Source organism: Nerophis lumbriciformis, linkage group LG05 (assembly GCF_033978685.3).
Source record: "Nerophis lumbriciformis linkage group LG05, RoL_Nlum_v2.1, whole genome shotgun sequence".
NCBI lineage: Eukaryota > Metazoa > Chordata > Actinopteri > Syngnathiformes > Syngnathidae > Nerophis > Nerophis lumbriciformis.
The window spans coordinates 22,167,092-22,185,120 of record NC_084552.2 but is presented as its reverse complement, the minus strand read 5'-3'; the positions used below and the strand labels follow the sequence as shown (position 1 = coordinate 22,185,120).

Genomic DNA, 18,029 nt, shown 5'->3' with positions numbered 1-18,029 from the left:
TTCCGATATTACATTTTAACGCATTTATCGGCCGATAATATCAGCAGGCCGATATTATCGGACATCTCTACTCTAAAGTGTTAATTATTCTTTCCTAAGAATGTCAACTTAGAAGTATAGATGAGCTACAGAGTCACTCAATAGAATGAACAAAAATTACATTTCTAAAGGATTTAGATTATTTTATTTTTATTTTCAAGTCACATTTTAGGACTCTATTTGTCTAATGTTCAAGGTAGTTTAAATTCATCCTGTAAATTATTAAAAGTATTTCTTAAACATGCAATCCGATCAATGTGACACTTTTCTTCATAAAGAAATATATAATAGTACATTTCATGGGAATGCCAATGACACCAATTTAGTGGAATAATTAATAAAATATATGAAAACAGCAGAATCAAAATACAAAGAAATGCATAAATGGAGGTCAAGGATGCCAACTAACATTGTATGTTAAAAATGATTTCTAATTTCGTTCATTTTTGTCTCTGCACACAATTGCTATTTTCAGTTGTGATTTCAAGTTTATTTAAAAACAGCTTACACTTTTAAACCTTTCTGCAAATGTGTCAGTTATAGCCATAGAGGTCGTTTTAGCTTGTACTCCCCAAGAAAGGAATAGAATGGTTTTAGTTACGTTGACAAGCACTTATGTCGACGCCACACAGTCCGAGGTTAGTCAACATACGCCTGTATATTATTTGTGCTCTAATGCACACTGTTAGAAGCCAAGATGGCTTCATCTCGCAGTGCACAGTGCCTCACAAAAGTGTATTATGTCTTTTCATGTCACCTGTTTACTCACTTTTATTGCCAGCCGTTTAGACATTAATGGCTGTGTGTTGACTCATTTTGGGGGGGACAGTAAATTCACACTGTTATTCAAGCTGTACACTAACTACCTTACATTGTATCATGTACCATTTATCATTAGGAGTAAATACATCAGTCTTGCCTGCCAATATTTTATTATAGCTCTTATTGGAACATGTGAGGGGTTTTTGTGGGTTATATTGTATTTCATGAAAAGTTGAAAGGAAGCAACAGTGGCTTGTAACTTCCCACACAATACCCACATAACATAACATTTTCTGAAATGAAGAGCGTCGTTGTGGTCTTTAGGTGCTGAATTTCCACTGCGTGAGACTTACCAGAAAGCCTCAGTGGGCGCACTGATAGTTATATATGTATATACATATACACACACACAATTGCAAACAAGTTGGCACAGGGGCATTTTTACCACTGTGTTACATGGCCTTTCCTTTTAACAACACTCCGTAAACGTTTGGGAACTGAGGAGACCAATTTTTGAAGCTTTTCAGGTGGAATTATTTCCCATTCTTGCTTGATGTACAGCTTAAGTTGTTCAACAGTGCGGGGTCTCTGTTGTGGTATTTTAGGCTTCATAATACGCCACACATTTTCAATGGGAGACAGGTCTGGACTACAGGCAGGCCAGTCTAATACCTGCACTCTTTTACTATGAAGCCACGTTGGGTCGGCATTGTCTTGCTGAAATAAGCAGGGGCGTCCATGATAACATTGGTTGTATGGCAATATATGTTGCTCCAAAACCTGTATGTACCTTTCAGCATTAATGGCACCTTCACAGATGTGTAAGTGACCCATGCTTTGGGCACTAATACACCCCCATACAATCACAGATGCTGGCTTTTGAACTTTGCGCATATTGTTATAGAACAATATGGTTCTTTTCCTCTTTGTTCCGGAGAACACGACCTCCACAGTTTCCAAAAACAATTTGAAATGTGGACCACAGAACACTTTTCCACTTTCAGTCCATCTTAGATGAGCTCGGACCCAGCGAAGCCGGCGGCGTTTCTGGTTGTTAAAATAAATGGCTTTCGCTTTGCATAGTAGAGTTTTAACTTGCACTTACAGATGCAGCGACGAACTGTAGTTACTGAAGTGTTCCTGAGCCCAAGTGGTGATATCTTTTACACACTGATGTTGGTTTTTGATGCAGTACCGCCTGAGGGATCCAAGGTCACGGGCATTCAATGTTATGTGCAGTGATTTCTCCAGAATGATTCAGATTTTCTGAACCTTTTGATGATAATACAGACCTTAGATGGTGAAATCCCTAAATTCCTTGCAATAGCTCGTTGAGAAATGTTCTTAAACTGTTTGACAAGTTGCTCACGCGTTTGTTCACAAAGTGATGACCCTCGCCCCATCCTTGTTTGTGAATGACTGAGCATTTCATGGAAGCTGCTTTTATACCCAATCATGGCACCCACCTGTTCCCAATTAGCCTGTTCACCTGTGGGATGTTCCAAATAAGTGTTTGATGAGCATTTCTCAACGTTCTCAGTCTTTTTTGCCACTTGTGCCAGCTTTTTTTTAAACATGTTGCAGGCATCAAATTCCAAATGAGCTAATATTTGCACGTAATAACAAAGTTTTCCAGTTCGAAAGTTAAGTATTTTGTCTTTGCAGTCTATTCAATTGAATATAGGTTGACAAGTTGATAGCTTCAAGTGCCGTTTTTGTAAATTACATATTTCGTTGACCCCTGCTGCAGGTGCAGGGAATGTCGTTCATTGCAGCAGTGCTCATCCTGAACCTGGACACAGCCGAGGCTTTCATAGCGTTTTCCAACCTGCTCAACAAGCCGTGTCAGATGGCCTTCTTCAGAGTGGACCACAGCCTTGTAAGTCAATAATCTCACCAGATAATAACAACTGTTATTATATTGTTTGTGGATGTGACGTAATTGTTTATTGGATGTTGTCATAAGTCGAGCCTTGATGCTGGAATTTGGTTTTAGGGCTCAGTGTCCCTACTGGGAAAACATCTGTAGCCTTGTGTCATGTCTTTAGCCACACACTAATAAGAAGCATAATTGTGCCCCACTTTTTATTTATATGCCTATTCCACAAAAATGAAACTTTTTCATAAGACTATTTTTAGCGCCCAATAACAATGTGACACAAGATTAGAGACACGTCAAGCACTAGGACCAAGCAGGAAAAGGACGCTCAAGCTGCTACAGCCTGGTGTGTCTTCTTCACATGTAATTGGTGATACCTGCTACCACTCTCGCCAGTGCCTGGACTTGCACACCTGTGTTTTGCTCGTCTGCCACTGTAAATAGTGGACATCTTGCCCGTTTGTTATACCTTGCCCGATTTTAAAATTAGATTTAATTTACTTTCACATTTGAATCGGTGTCTGTGTCTAATTGTGTGGTCATTGATTATTAGCTATCTTATTGTGAGGCGAGGAAAGCAATGGAGATTTGCCAATGTCATCTTGTCATGCCTAAATAAAAACTAATATTTGTGTATTAGAAATATGTTTCAAAGAGTCACAAACAGGTAACAATGTATCCATACACAGCAGATACAAAATGAGCTGAGCACATTTGAATGTTTTCCACATTATTCACATCCAAACTCTGTTTGAGGCTTGCAAGCCATAATCGCCTTCCTTCTTTTTAGACAATCACTCTCTGTTTTTCACTACTTTGTGCAGATACAGCAGTACTGTAGATGTTTTTATCGCTTTGCTCAATTCTGACAGCCGAAAAAACCGGTACCAAAGTTAACCATTTAGCTTTAGCAGAGATGCTAACTGTCCCTTTCACAGACAATATATTGTTGTGCTTTCCTCTACCATTGCTGATGTTGATGTTGCATGAAAACACTTGATAGGAAGCACACTGCACCTTTTGCAAGAAAACACTTCTATGGCAAATCTGAAAATTGGCTCTTATGATGTTTGCTAATATTTACAAAGAGTTTACACTAGAGAAGCTTCTGGTGTATTTAGTTAGTTTAACCATTTTGTTTTCCAATGTGAAAGAGCAATGAATGAATTCTGTTGCATCTGACCAGTCTTCCTCTCAGGGAATAAAAGTCACTGGTCAATCCCAAGTTCTTTCAGATGACATGTATGTTGAGTAAGAAGGACCATCAAGACAGAATAGGAATATCATCAAGTTTTACTAAAGCTTTAGGAGACCACCCTTACAATGCGGTAATACCAGCATCTAGAAGTGGTCTAAAAATCAAACGGGAAGAGACAACTTATTGAATACGAAAACAGCCCCCACCCTGCCCAGAAAGGAATACAGCCTCATTGTTCTAATACTGATAAGGTAAAAAGGGAGTACACCATACTCCCACATTCCAACGCCTTCAAGGTAAGGCACAGAGTTTACTTGCGGACATAAGATACAAGCATAAAGAGTACACATGGGAAAATATTAGCTGATTTAAACATGACTAGGGATGCAACTAACAACTAATTTGATAATCGATTAATCTGTCGATTATTACTTCGATTAATTGATTAATAATTGGATAAAAGAGACAAACTACCGTATTTTTCGAACTATAAGTCGCAGTTTTTTTCATAGTTGGGTGCGACTTATGTGTGAAATTATTAACACATTACCGTAAAATATCAAATAATAATATTTATCTCATTCACGTAAGAGACTAGACGTATAAGATTTCATGGGATTTAGCGATTAGGAGTGACAGATTGTTTGGTAAACGTATAGCATGTTCTATATGTTATAGTTATTTGAATGACTCTTACCATAATATGTTACGTTAACATACCAGGCACGTTCTCAGTTGGTTATTTATGCGTCATATAACGTACACTTATTCAGCCTGTTGTTCACTATTCTTTATTTAATTGCCTTTCAAATGTCTATTCTTGGTGTTGGGTTTTATCAAATACATTTCCCCCAAAAATGCGACTTATACTCCAGTGCGACTTATATATGTTTTTTCCCTTCTTTATTATGTATTTTCGGCCGGTGCGACTTATACTTCGGAGCGACTTATACTCCGAAAAATACGGTACATTTTGCATGCACATAGCATAGATCCAACGAATCGCCAACTATTTTTATAATCGATTTTAATCGATTTAATCAATTAGTTGTTGCAGGCCTAAACATGACTATGAATAAAGAAAGAACTCTTAAAAATATATGCATTCGCTACAATTCATATACTTAAAATTCATTCTCGACCTCTGATTTTACTTTGTCCTTGTATTTTTTGTCCGTATGGATGTGAAATTGTCTTAGATTATTTTCAAGATTATCTTAAAAAAGTCTTAAATTTGACATGTTGAAACCTGCAGAGACCCTGTAGCAATATTTGAGCTACAGCGCTAACATTACAGTTCCATTTTATCGTGCTCGTTTAGCCTAATTGCAGAAGAAAAATAAAACGGATAGTTGACAGAGCTTTGTTTTAAGATGTGTAGCGAAGCCCGGGACTTCAAAATGAGATGATGGACTGTTTCCATGTTTTGTGTTGTTATAGTGCCACATGCGACTGTCAGAAGGTCATTACAAAGTCAGTTAGTGATAATCTGTGACAATTAACTGTGGGGAAGTCATATCACTAAAGGGAAACCAGACCACAACCGCAGTTAAACATCAAACGGGCGTAATTGTACACACAAGTCATCCCCTTGATACTGTCTAATGTTGCAGATGTTGACCTACTTTGCTGCCTTCGAAGTCTTCTTCGAAGAAAACCTACCAAAGCTCTTTGCACATTTCAAGAAGAACAGCCTGACCCCCGATATTTATTTGATCGACTGGTGAGTCGTCTTTTCCTCTTCTCTTACCTTGAGTGTGTTAGCTCTGCTCTCACGTCAGCAGCCATGTTTGTTTGTGTGCGCCACACTTCGCTTCTGAGCTGCTGAGAACACAGGAAACGGGTGTTTGGTGGGGGGCGGTGGTGGGCTCTCACTTTGAAAATTCCTCGATTTCCGTTTCCAGTTGCGCCGGCAAAACTTGCGGTGTGTCTTTCCTTTTGTTTCTTCGGTCTGTCTTTTCAAAATTAAAGCTGGGAAAGTGATACACTATATTGCCAAAAGTATTTGGCCACCCATCCAAATGATCAGACTCAGGTGTCCTAATCACTTGGCCCGGCCACAGGTGTATAAAATCAAGCACTTAGGCATGGAGACTGTTTCTACAAACATTTGTGAAAGAATGGGCCGCTCTCAGTGATTTCCAGCGTGGAACTGTCATAGGATGCCACCTTTGCAACAAATCCAGTCGTGAAATTTCCTCGCTCCTAAATATTCCAAAGTCAATTGTCGGCTTTACTATAAGCAAATGGAAGAGTTTGGGAACAACAGCAACTCAGCCACAAAGTGGTAGGCCACGTAAACTGACCGAAAAGGGTCAGCGGATGCTGAAGTGCATAGTGCAAAGACTTTCTGCACAGTCAGTTGCTACAAAGTTCCAAACTTCATGTGACCTTCTAATTAGCCCACGTGCAGTACGCAGAGAGCTTCATGGAATGGGTTTCCATGGCTAAGCAGCTGTATCTAAGCCATACATCACTGAGTCCAATGCAAAGCGTGGGATGCAGAGGTGTAAAGCACGTCGCCACTGGACTCTAGAGCAATGGAGAGTCGTCTCTGGAGTGATGAATCGCACTTTTCCATCTGGCAATCTGATGGACCAGTCAGGGTTTGGAGGTTGCCAGGAGAACGGTACATTTCGGACTGCATTGTGCTGAGTGTGAAATTTGGTGGAGGAGGAATTATGGAGTGGGGTTGTTTTTCAGGAGTTGGGCTTGGCTCCTTAGTTCCAGTGAAAGGAACTTTAAATGATCCAGGATACCAAAACATTTTGGACAATTCCATGCTCCCAACCTTGTGGGAACAGTTTGTAGCGGGCCCCTTCCCCTTCCAACATGACTGTGCACCAGTGCACAAAGCAAGGTCCATAAAGACATGGATGAGTCTGGTGTGGATAAACTTGACTGGCCTGCACAGAGTCCTGACCTGGACCCGATAGAACACCTTTGGGATGATTTAGAACGGAGACTGAGAGCCAGGCCTTTTCGACCAACATCAGTGTGTGACCTCACCAATGCGCTTTTGGAAGAATGGTGGAAAATTCTTATAAACACACTCCGCAGCCTTGTGGACAGCCTTCCCAGAAGAGTTGAAGCTGTAATAGCTGCAAAAGGTGGACCCACATCATATTGAACTAGGGATGTCCGATAATATCGGACTGCCAATATTATCGTCTGATAAATGCTTTAAAATGTAATATCAGAAATTATCGGTATCGGTATCTGTTTCAAAAAGTAAAATGTATGACTTTTTAAAACACCGCTGTGTACATGGACGTAGGGAAAAGTACAGAGCGCCAATAAACCTTTGCTTGCCGGCCCAATCACATAATATCTACAGCTTTTCACACACACAAGTGAATGCAATTCATACTTGGTCAATAGCCATACAAGTCACACTGAGGGTGGCCGTATAAACAACTTTAACACTGTTACAAATATGCGCCACACTGTGAACCCACACCAAACAAGAATGACAAACACATTTCGGGAGAACATCCGCACCGTAACACAACATAAACACAACAGAACAAATACCCAGAATCCCTTGCAGCACTAACTCTTTCGGGACACTACAATATACACCCCCGCTACCCTCTACCCCTCCACCTCAACCTCCTCATGCTCTCTCAGGGAGAGCATGTCCCAATTCCAAGTTGCTGTTTTGAGGCATGTTAAAAAAAAATAATGCACTTTGTGACTTCAATAATAAATATGGCAGTGCCATGTTGGCATTTTTTTTTCCATAACTTGAGTTGATTTATTTTTGGAAAACCTTGTTACACTGTTTAATGCATCCAGCGGGGCATCACAACAAAATTAGGCATAATAATGTGTTAATTCCACGACTGTATATAAAGTTAAAGTACAAACCCTGTTTCCATATGAGTTGGGAAATTGTGTTAGATGTAAATATAAACGGAATACAGTGATTTGCAAATCATTTTCAACCCATATTCAGTTGAATATGCTACAAAGACAACATATTTGATGTTCAAACTGATAAACATTTTTTTTTTCCAAATAATCATTAACTTTAGAATTTGATGCCAGCAACACGTGACAAAGAAGTTGGGAAAGGTGGCAATAAATACTGATAAAGTTGAGGAATGCTCATCAAACACTTATTTGGAACATCCCACATGTGTGCAGGCTAATTGGGAACAGGTGGGTGCCATGATTGGGTATAAAAACAGCTTCCAAAAAAATGCTCAGTCTTTCACAAGAAAGGATGGGGCGAGGTACACCTCTTTGTCCACAACTGCGTGAGCAAATAGTCAAACAGTTTAAGAACAACGTTTCTCAAAGTGCAATTGCAAGAAATTTAGGGATTTCAACATCTACGGTCCATAATATCATCAGAAGGTTCAGAGAATCTGGAGAAATCACTCCACGTAAGCGGCATGGCCGGAAACCAACATTGAATGACCGCGACCTTCGATCCCTCAGACGGCACTGTATCAAAAACCAACATCAATCTCTAAAGGATATCACCACATGGGCTCAGGAACTCTTCAGAAAACCGCTGTCACTAAATACAGTTTGTCGCTACATCTGTAAGTGCAAGTTAAAGCTCTACTATGCAAAGCGAAAGCCATTTATCAACAACATCCAGAAACGCCGCTGGCTTCTCTGGGCCCGAGATCATCTAAGATGGACTCATGCAAAGTGGAAAAGTGTTCTGTGGTCTGACGAGTCCACATTTCAAATTGTTTTTGGAAATATTCGACATCGTGTCATCTGGACCAAAGGGGGAGCGAACCATCCAGACTGTTATTGACGCAAAGTTCAAAAGCCAGCATCAGTGATGGTATGGGGGTGCATTAGTGCCCAAGACATGGGTAACTTACACATCTGTGAAGGCACCATTAATGCTGAAAGGTACACACAAGTTTTGGAACAATATATGCTGCCATCTAAGCGCCGTCTTTTTCATGGACGCCCCTGCTTATTTCAGCAAGACAATGCCAAGCCACATTCATAAAAAAAGAGTGCGGGTACTTTCCTGTCCTGCCTGCAGTCCAGACCTGTCTCCCATCGAAAATGTGTGGCGCATTATGAAGCGTAAAATACGACAGCGGAGACCCCGGACTGTTGAACGACTGAAACTCTACATAAAACAAGAATGGGAAAAAATTCCACTTTCAAAGCTTCAATAATTAGTTTCCTCAGTTCCCAATTGTTTATTGAGTGTTGTTAAAAGAAAAGTTGATGTAACACAGTGGTGAACATGCCCTTTCCCAACTACTTTGGCACGTGTTGCAGCCATGAAATTCTAAGTTAATTATTATTTGCAAAAAAAAAATAAAATTCATGAGTTTGAACATCAAATATCTTGTCTGTGTAGTGCGTTCAACTGAATATGGATTGAAAAGGATTTGCAAATCATTGTATTCCGTTTATATTTACATCTAGCACAATTTCCCAACTCATATGGAAACGGGGTTTGTACAAAGTTAAAGTTAAAGTACCAATGATTGTCACACACACAGTAGGTGTGGCGAAATTATTCTCTGCATTTGACCCATCACCCTTGATCACCCCCTGGGAGGTATCGGTTGATATCGGAATCAGTAATTAAGAGTTGGACAATATCGGAATATCGGATATCGGCAAAAAAGCCATTATCGGACATCTCTATATTGAACCCTATGGGTTAGGAATGGGATGGCACTTCAAGTTCACATGTGAGTCAAGGCAGGTGGCCAAATACTTTTGGCAATATAGTGTAACTGGTTTAGTCAACAACATGCATCTAATTCCCTCTATTTGATGTGGTGTGACATGTCCTACCTGCTCTGCGTCCCAGGATCTTCACCCTGTATAGCAAGTCTCTTCCGCTGGACCTGGCGTGCCGCGTGTGGGACGTCTTCTGCAGAGACGGCGAGGAGTTCCTGTTCCGCACGGCGCTGGGCCTCCTGCGCCTCTTCCACGACGTGCTGACGGGTATGGACTTCATCCACATGGCCCAGTTCCTCACCCGCCTGCCCGACCTCATCCCCGCCGAGCAGCTCTTCCAGCACATCGCCGCCGTCCACATGAGCGGCCACAACCGGAAGTGGGCGCTGGTAGGTGCACGGCCCGAGCTTTCTTTACGCCGCGTGACGGTTCCAGCTCAACTCGGTTCCGTTTGCCGCAGGTTCTACAGACGTTGCAGAAGGATGTGGAGCGGGGCAGTCCGGTGTTGAAGCGCTGACATTGAGAAGACTTTGGGAACTGAGTGCTGCTATGTGGGACCTCTCTGAATGGGATCAGGACCTAGAAGGAGGACCTGGTGCCTTATTGAACACACTCCCACCCAGGAGGGGAATCAGAGAGACCAGACCTCACGTTCTCTCTTTTAATTGTACTTCCTGACTTTCTTCTTTCTTTGTTTTTACCGCGGACTCCCTGAATGCACTTTGAGCGAGTGAAGGCCTTGTTGATGTTACACGTTTCCAGAAAGAAAAGGTCATCGGCTGCCTTCAAGCTACATTTCAAACGTCTTTTATTTGTGTATTTATTCAAAGGGGAAGCAAATCGTGTTGCTGCAGAGGCTTTTATTTCGCTGTGTTCTTTTACAAGTAGAGCTGGGGCTTTTGTGTCATGTTGCACTATTCCTGGCAGACCACTTTGCTCTTTTTGCAGTCCATTTTGCACACAGGAAGCCCCGATCAGGCGTCCTTGTTGTCACTTACTTGATGTTTCGTAGGTTGCAAACAGGAAACTTTTTTTTTTTAACGTCCCGAGTTTTTGCAAAGCAATGCAATGCGCCTTCACCGCGACCTAAGCGCAGTAACACACCACAGGACTGCAACGACCCATTTAGCACACACTTGTCCTCTCCTGTTTGTTTTTAAAATGAAGTGTGCTGTCCGGTGGCGTTTCCACTTTTGTTACTTTCACACTGGATCCTAAATATTAATCATGTAAAGTCTGATTGCGCTGTCGTTACATAGTGTATACATTAATTCTCCTTTTTAGGGTGTTTGGATTGCTTTGGACTTGCTGCTAGTGGGGGCGGGGCTTCTCACCATGCCACCTTGTCTCATTCCTAATGAAAATGTTCATGTGACGAAATAAAAAGATGAACATTGTACGCATGTTTACGTGCACGCATGTGAAGGTGGCGTAACCACACTTCATTTCCTCTGCAGCTTTTTTAAAGCAGAGTGGAAAGTTTGTTGTTCAAACCGCAGCATCCTTCGCGCCCCTGCGTGCACACGCTATATAAGTGTGGCTGTCATGCGCCTGCGACCATCTCACCATGAGGGGCATGACCGTCTTTGCGCTGTGCGTGCTGGCCTCCGCCATCATTTTGTCCGCCCACTGCAACAGTGAGACTTCCGTCGTCCGGACACGTCGCCCACGGTGATGTTTGGAATATTAATATTGTCTCTCTCTGTCGATCAGATTCCAGCGGTCCTGACCACTGCTGCTTCAAACATTACCCCATCAAAATCAGCCAAAGATTCATAAAGACGTACTCCATGACTGACAGCAGATGCCCGATCATGGGAGTCATGTGAGTTGGTTATTTATCGTCATTGATTATTTATCATGTTTTGTTAGGAGACTTTGTATCATTTTGCGTTTCTCTTCAGTCTGGTGACTAGAAAAAATGTTCACCTCTGTGCCAACCCCAAAACCACCTGGGTGGAGAGAATCATGAAACATTTGGATGAATCCACCATGTGATGTGTCGACTTTCTTTCGCTTTCATTATTATTACGCACTTATAGTCCAGTCTATCCATGTTACTTTGGAATAAGGTCATGTAGTTTGAACTTCTGCTTTTGTTTGGTTTTGTGGGCTTTTGCCTAGAAATGCATTTATTACTCTGAATAAACAGTCATTTACAAAAAGTGTGTATTCGTTTCTTCAATTCAGCTGCAAAGAGAATTTAAGTGAGGTTACATTAACTGCTCGGCGTTTAATTGATGAACTAAAAACATTTGAGGGAAAATAATCCAGAACATTACATTTTTGAGCCTGAATATACAGAGGATGAGCAACAAATAAGTGCTAAACAAGAAATACAAAATACTAACATAAAACAATTACTGCTCTCACCAGGATGAAGACTGATAGAATGTTCATATCTTCTTGTTTCAATGAAGAACTAATCAATCCTCATGCAGGTGAAAAATGGTTTTGCTGTCTTTATCATCATCCTCGGGTCTAAGTTGAACGTCAAATTTGACCAATTTCTTGGTTTATGGCCAAAACCTTCTACAACACAAGTGAAATGCATGATTTATAATCCAGAATTAACTTCTACCAAGGGGTTGTCCCGATACCAATATTTTGGTGCCGGTACCAAAATGTATTTCGATACTTTTCTAAATAAAGGGGACCACAAACAATGTCAGTATTGTCTTTATTTTAACAAAAAATCTTAGGGTACATTAAACATGTTTCTTATTGCAAGTTTGTCCTTAAATAAAATAGTGAACATACAAATTGTACTTAAGTACTAAGTAAACAAACAAAGGCTCCTAATTTAGCTGATGACATATGCAGTAACATATTGTGTCATTTATCATTCTATTATTTTGTCAAAATTATAAAGGACAAGCTGTAAAAATTGATTATTAATCTACTTGTTCAAGGCTGCCCCATATAACACATTTGGAAAATGGGAGGACTTTTTTGACTGCCCGTTGCCGTGGGATACAATATTCAAATTAATCTACAAAACTACTATCGATGTGCAAAATCATTATTTTCAAATTAAAATCATTTATAACTTCCTACCCACAGGAAAAAATGTAAAACTATGTAATGTGACAGAGTCAGATGATTGCCGTTTTTGTTGTCAGGAGTCTGAATCCACCCTGCATTTGTTTTGGTATTGTCATATTGTGTCTTGTTTTTGGTGGAATTTGGAAAAACTGTGTTTAAGGATCGGTTTGTTTATGAAGCTTGATGTGTTTTCTGTTACTTTAGGAGAGTTCACAGACAGTCATGATTTACTCAATTAAATTATAGTACTCGGTAAAAGGTTTATTTTTAAGGCCAAAAATAGATATTCACTTAGTATTACTTTCTTTGAAACATTTATTCAGTATTTTTTAACTTTAGAAAGTTATATGGTTGAAACCGATAATGATGCCAAAAAACATAAAAATAGATGGGGAAGTTCTCAAATGTTTTGAAAATGTAATTTTGTTTACATATTATATGCTGTCTGTTGTGTTCCCTAATGTGCGTGTACATAAATGATCTGGACTGGACCTGGCTTTAAGAACCATTTAAACAATCTCATTTCATTGACAACCTGGTCTGGTGAAGATAATGTCCTTTAGTTTAAAAAATAAATAATTAAATACATTTAAATAAAACGATTGAACAAAAAATAAACTAAAATAGAATAAAAACAGTTACATGGAAACCAGTAATTAATGGAAATGAGTAAAATTAACTGTTAAAGGTTAGTACTATTAGTGGACCAGCAGCACGCACAATCATGTGTGCTTACAGACTGTATCCCTTGCAGACTGTATTGATATATATTGATATATAATGTAGGAACCAGAATATTAATAACAGAAAGAAACAACCCTTTTGTGTGAATGAGGGGAGGAAGGTTTTTTGGGTTGGTGCACTAATTGTAAGTGTATCTTGTGTTTTTTATGTTGATTTAATAAAAAAAAACAAAAAAGCCAAAAAAAAACCCCGATACAGATGATAAAAAACCGATACCGATCATTTCCAATATTACATTTTAATGCATTTATCGGCCGACACGGACATCCCTAATATCAACCGATACCGATATCAACCAATATATACAGTCGTGGCATTAACACATTATTATGCCTAATTTGGACAACCAGGTATGGTGAAGATAAGGTTCTTTTTTTTTTTTAATTAATAAAATAAAATAAGATAAATTAAAAACATTTTCTTGAATAAAAAGAAAGTAAAACAATATAAAAACTAGAAACTAGTAATTAATGAAAATGAGTAAAATTAACTGTTAAAGGTTCGTACTATTAGTGGACCAGCAGCACACACAATCATGTGTGCTTACGGACTGTATCCCTTGCAGACTGTATTGATATATATTGTAGGGACAAGCGGTAGAAAATGGATGGATGGAACCAGAATATTAATAACAAAAGGAAACAACACTTGTGTGAATGAGTGGGAAATGGGGGTGGGAGTGTTTTTGGGTTGGTGCACTAATTGTAAGCGTATCTTGTGTTTTTTTATGTTGATTTAATGATAATCCATCCATAATAATATATATTTTTTAAAAGGACAACAACCATCTACAACACTAGTTCTCAAACTTTTTTCACCAAGTACCACCCCTGAAAACACTTTATTGGCCCTCCAAGTACCATCATAATGACCTTCATTAAAAACAAGGCAGAGGCATCAATGTACAAACATCCTCGACAATAATACTCAATATACAGTACATGTTTAGACTTCTTTGCCGTACCACTAGATGGAGCCCTTGTACCGTACCACCGTTTGAGAATCACTAGCAGTCATGGAAAAGTTAAGTTAAAGTTAAAGTACCACTGATAGTCACACACACACACTAGGTGTGGTGAAATTACCCTCTGCATTAGACCCATCCCCTTGTTCCACCCCCTGGGAGGTGAGGGGAGCAGTGAGCAGCAGCGGTGGCCGCGCTCAGGAATCATTTTGGTGATTTAACCCCCAGTTCCAACCCTTGATTCTGAGTGCCAAGCAGGGAGGTAATGGGTCCCATTTTTATAGTCTTTGGTATGACTCGGCCCGGGGTTTGAACTCACAACCTACCGATCAGGGCAGACACTCTAACCATAACAGGCTATATGCTAATGACTATTAAAAAAAAAAAAAAAAAAAAAAAAAAAAGGCATTGGACTTTATAATTTGGAACATGACATTTTAAAAAGAGTTGTGAATAAAATATCCCCTGAAATTAGGATTTTTTTAAATTTGGGTATTTTATTTTGTTTGTTGGTCATGTGACCAACATACTTGACAAAAGGCTTTCGTTTCATCCCAAAAACCAAATGTCAAAAAGCAACACGGACTTACATCATTGTATTACTGGGCTGGTGCTGAACTTACCTAACATTTGCTTCAATTGACAATGCTGCCACCTGCTGGCTAACAAGCAACATGACAGGTTGCTCACCTTCCACTTTGTAGCCTACAGTTGAGCACTGCAAATCCTTTTTTCTTTTTTCAAAGATTTTACATTTTATATCCAGAAATTTCCCCAGTTTTAAGAGCTATTTGCTTATTTTTAGTCATTGACTAATCTTAATTTTAGCACAAATATTTTTTGTGTTCTAGTTTACAAATGTTAAAATTGAGAAAATAACTCTTCCAATAATAGTTTTCCCCACATGGAAAATGTTTAAAGATTCTGCAACATCTCAATTATGCTTAATTTAAGACTTGCTAGTTGAATAATGTTTGTTCTCAGAATTGAATACTTTTTTCTGTCTTAAAAGTCCTGCTAATTTCTAGATGGACAAATTTTAATTTAGGATGTCTAATCAAGTACAATTATCTGTCCATGCATCTAGTTAATATGTATAAATTGTTATAAAGAAAAATATGACTGGTGATATACATCATTATGAATTCTTACACACAATTATATAAAGTACCAATGATTGTCACACACACTAGGTGTGGTGAAATTTGTCCTCTGCATTTGACCCATCCCCTTGTTCCACCCCCTGGGAGGTGAGGGGAGCAGTGGGCAGCAGCGGTGGCCACGCCCGGGAAATTATATCAATGAAATGTTACAATAATCACGTGAATGATGGCTCCAACAACTGAAACCACGTCATGCTATTGATGTTTTCGTTGAAAGCATTTCTTCCAAGCGACTTTTGAGTCTGTCCACTTTGTCTTGCAGCAGCTTTGAGGCGCATGCAGTGATCCCAAAGTCCCGCAGCAGCATCCTGTGTCCCAGCAGTCCAGCATCGTGCTCCAGGTCCATGTTGTGCCTCTGCAGGCGGCTGCAGGCCCGTTTGGTCCTGGCCAGCAGGTCCCTCTTGGCGGCCATGGTGGCGTCCAGCTGGGCCAGCTGCTCGCGCTTGCTCAGGACCTCCGTGCGACTCCGGTGCAGCTTCTCCTTGGCGCTGGACAGCAGCTGAGAGAAGCCAAAGTCAATGCACACCAGGTAAAACCTTTGTAGCATGAGGTGGTGACTTGTCCAGCCGGGATAGGCTCCAGCCCATCAGCGTTCCTGTTCTGTATCCCTGTACACTGTTTTTGTCTAATCTTGAACGGGTTTGTGCTGAAAACTAAGTTTTGTTGTACTTGTGCAATGACAATAAAGACCTACCTACCTACCTACCCCTCCGCAACCACGAAAGGAACAAGCGGTAGAAAACAGATGGATGGATATCCATATAGTCTCTGTATTATTACAACAAATGACTCTAAATTAAAAAGACTACATTGCGCACTCTTGTACAGTAATGTAATTAACACTAAATTTACAGCATATAGTTGTTATTTTTAAGTAATCAACTCAAATTCCAGTGGTGGCATTCAGTTGTACATTTATTGCAATGAACTGTAAAGTGACAGCTCTGCAGTTGTAGCAAATTGCTGTAAAGATGTTTCACAGTAGTTAAAGTACCAATGATTGTCACACACACACTAGGTGTGGTGAAATTTGTTCTCTGCATTTGACCCATCCCCTTGATCACCCCCTGGGAGGTGAGGGGAGCAGTGGGCAGTTGCGGTGCCGCGCCTGGGAATCAATTTTGGTGATTTAACCCCCAATTCCAACCCTTGATACTGAGTGCCAAGCAGGGAGGTATTGGGTCCCATTTTTATAATCTTTGGTTTGAACTCACGACCTACCGATCTCAGGGCGGACACTCTACCCACTAGGCCACTGAGTAGGTGGCCTAGTGGTAGTAAACTACTGTAAATGGTACCGTGATGAAATATAATGTCATTGTCCGCCTACGTTTGCTGTGAATTTACAATGAAGATGTTTACAGTGTGGGTTCCTACCTCCAGGGTCCGCTTCATCTTCTTGTGGAGCTTGAAGGCTTCTTGGCTCCTCTGCTCAAAGACTTTTCTCTGTTGCATCTTGTCGGCCAGCAGCTGCTCAAACCGGAGCTGGAGATGATCCCCGGCCTGCTCCTCCTCTTCGTCACGGAGCTCCGCCTCCAGACGCCGCACGGCGCTCTTCAGGCTGCCGTGCTTCACACGGAGGCTCCTCAGTTCCTCACGAACGAGACGCTCAGACTCCAGGGTGGCTTCCACTCTGGCCTGCGCCGCCTCTTGGCCCAAACGTCGACTCACCAACGGCACCGCCAGCTTCTTCTTAAGCGCCAACAACGCTCGCCACTCGTCCTCCACCTGGGAACAAACGGTCAATCGAGGTTGTCCATGATCCGCAGACATGACCCACGGTCTTCACCTTGTCCTGCTCCCTTTGGCAGTGCAGCCTCAGCTCAACCTCCTGTTGCTGTGCGCTAACCAGCTGGGCGGCGTGCTGTCTCCTCCAGTCCTCCAGGAGGTTAACGCATCTGTCGTAGTCCTGCGTGCACACCTGGGGGTCTTCTTGCTCGGGGGTCTTCTTGCTGAAGTAAAAGGCCAGCTTGGCCTGCAGCAGCATGTTGTGCTGGCTCACCTTGTCCTCCTCTTCCAGGAGCTCTTGGACAAGGTCCATGTTGTGTTTGCTGGTGTCCTCCATCATGGACGTGCTAAAGGTCTCTCTGCTCTCTTCATTAGGACTTGGAGGTTCTTCATTGTTCTTGTCGTGTGTCCCAACAACAACAATATCAGACGGTTCTCTTGTATCCTGCTGGCCTGGATCTTCTCCATCAGGGTCCACAACCTCAGTCCACTTGTCTTGACTTTCTCCATTTTGGTCTTCATGCTTATCTGCTAACCCTTCATCCATTTTAGTTTTACTGATGATTTTTTTCAAATTTTTATCAAACTATATTAAGTATATATTAAGCCAGTATAGGCTCCCAGGTGGCCAAGTTGTGTTTTGTCATGTTGTCATAGAAACTGCTCTCATGAATATTAACAAGCAGGCCGGGCCTTTGTGGCTGTAATAGCACATATTCACCATCAGAGAGCGCTGTTTGAACAACCTGCGCCTCCAGCATGTGTCATTTGAAGCTGTAATGACAAGAAACCTCCACAGGAGGTCACTGTAATTACATATAATTCTTAGTA

At 40.9% G+C, this 18,029-nt stretch overlaps 3 protein-coding genes across 6 annotated transcripts in view; 2 read left to right on the top strand and 1 right to left on the bottom strand.

Annotated features, from left to right (window-relative positions):
• tbc1d14 (TBC1 domain family, member 14) overlaps nucleotides 1-10,951 on the top strand; it is a 52,646-nt gene extending 41,695 nt beyond the window's left edge. For all 4 annotated transcript variants that reach the window (XM_061961099.1, XM_061961100.1, XM_061961101.1 and 1 more), the window contains 4 exons: nucleotides 2,552-2,680; nucleotides 5,492-5,601; nucleotides 9,685-9,943; nucleotides 10,015-10,951. In XM_061961099.1, coding sequence (XP_061817083.1) covers nucleotides 2,552-2,680; nucleotides 5,492-5,601; nucleotides 9,685-9,943; nucleotides 10,015-10,071 — 555 coding nt within the window. In that variant the 3' untranslated portion in view covers nucleotides 10,072-10,951. The remainder of the gene's footprint in view (nucleotides 1-2,551; nucleotides 2,681-5,491; nucleotides 5,602-9,684; nucleotides 9,944-10,014) is intronic.
• A 9-nt stretch (nucleotides 10,952-10,960) lies between these two features.
• On the top strand, nucleotides 10,961-11,719 carry ccl36.1 (chemokine (C-C motif) ligand 36, duplicate 1). Its single transcript, XM_061961103.2, has 3 exons — nucleotides 10,961-11,191; nucleotides 11,268-11,379; nucleotides 11,459-11,719. Exons 1-3 carry the CDS (start codon nucleotides 11,122-11,124, stop codon nucleotides 11,550-11,552), a joined length of 276 nt encoding a protein of 91 aa, XP_061817087.1. The 5' UTR covers nucleotides 10,961-11,121; the 3' UTR covers nucleotides 11,553-11,719.
• Nucleotides 11,720-14,718: 2,999 nt separating this feature from the next.
• cfap184 (cilia and flagella associated protein 184) lies at nucleotides 14,719-17,817 on the bottom strand. Its single transcript, XM_061959078.2, has 3 exons — nucleotides 17,260-17,817; nucleotides 16,848-17,198; nucleotides 14,719-15,969 (listed from the first exon to the last, which is right to left on the bottom strand). Exons 1-3 carry the CDS (start codon nucleotides 17,743-17,745, stop codon nucleotides 15,661-15,663), a joined length of 1,146 nt encoding a protein of 381 aa, XP_061815062.1. The 5' UTR covers nucleotides 17,746-17,817; the 3' UTR covers nucleotides 14,719-15,660.
• Between the last annotated feature and the right edge of the window lie 212 nt (nucleotides 17,818-18,029).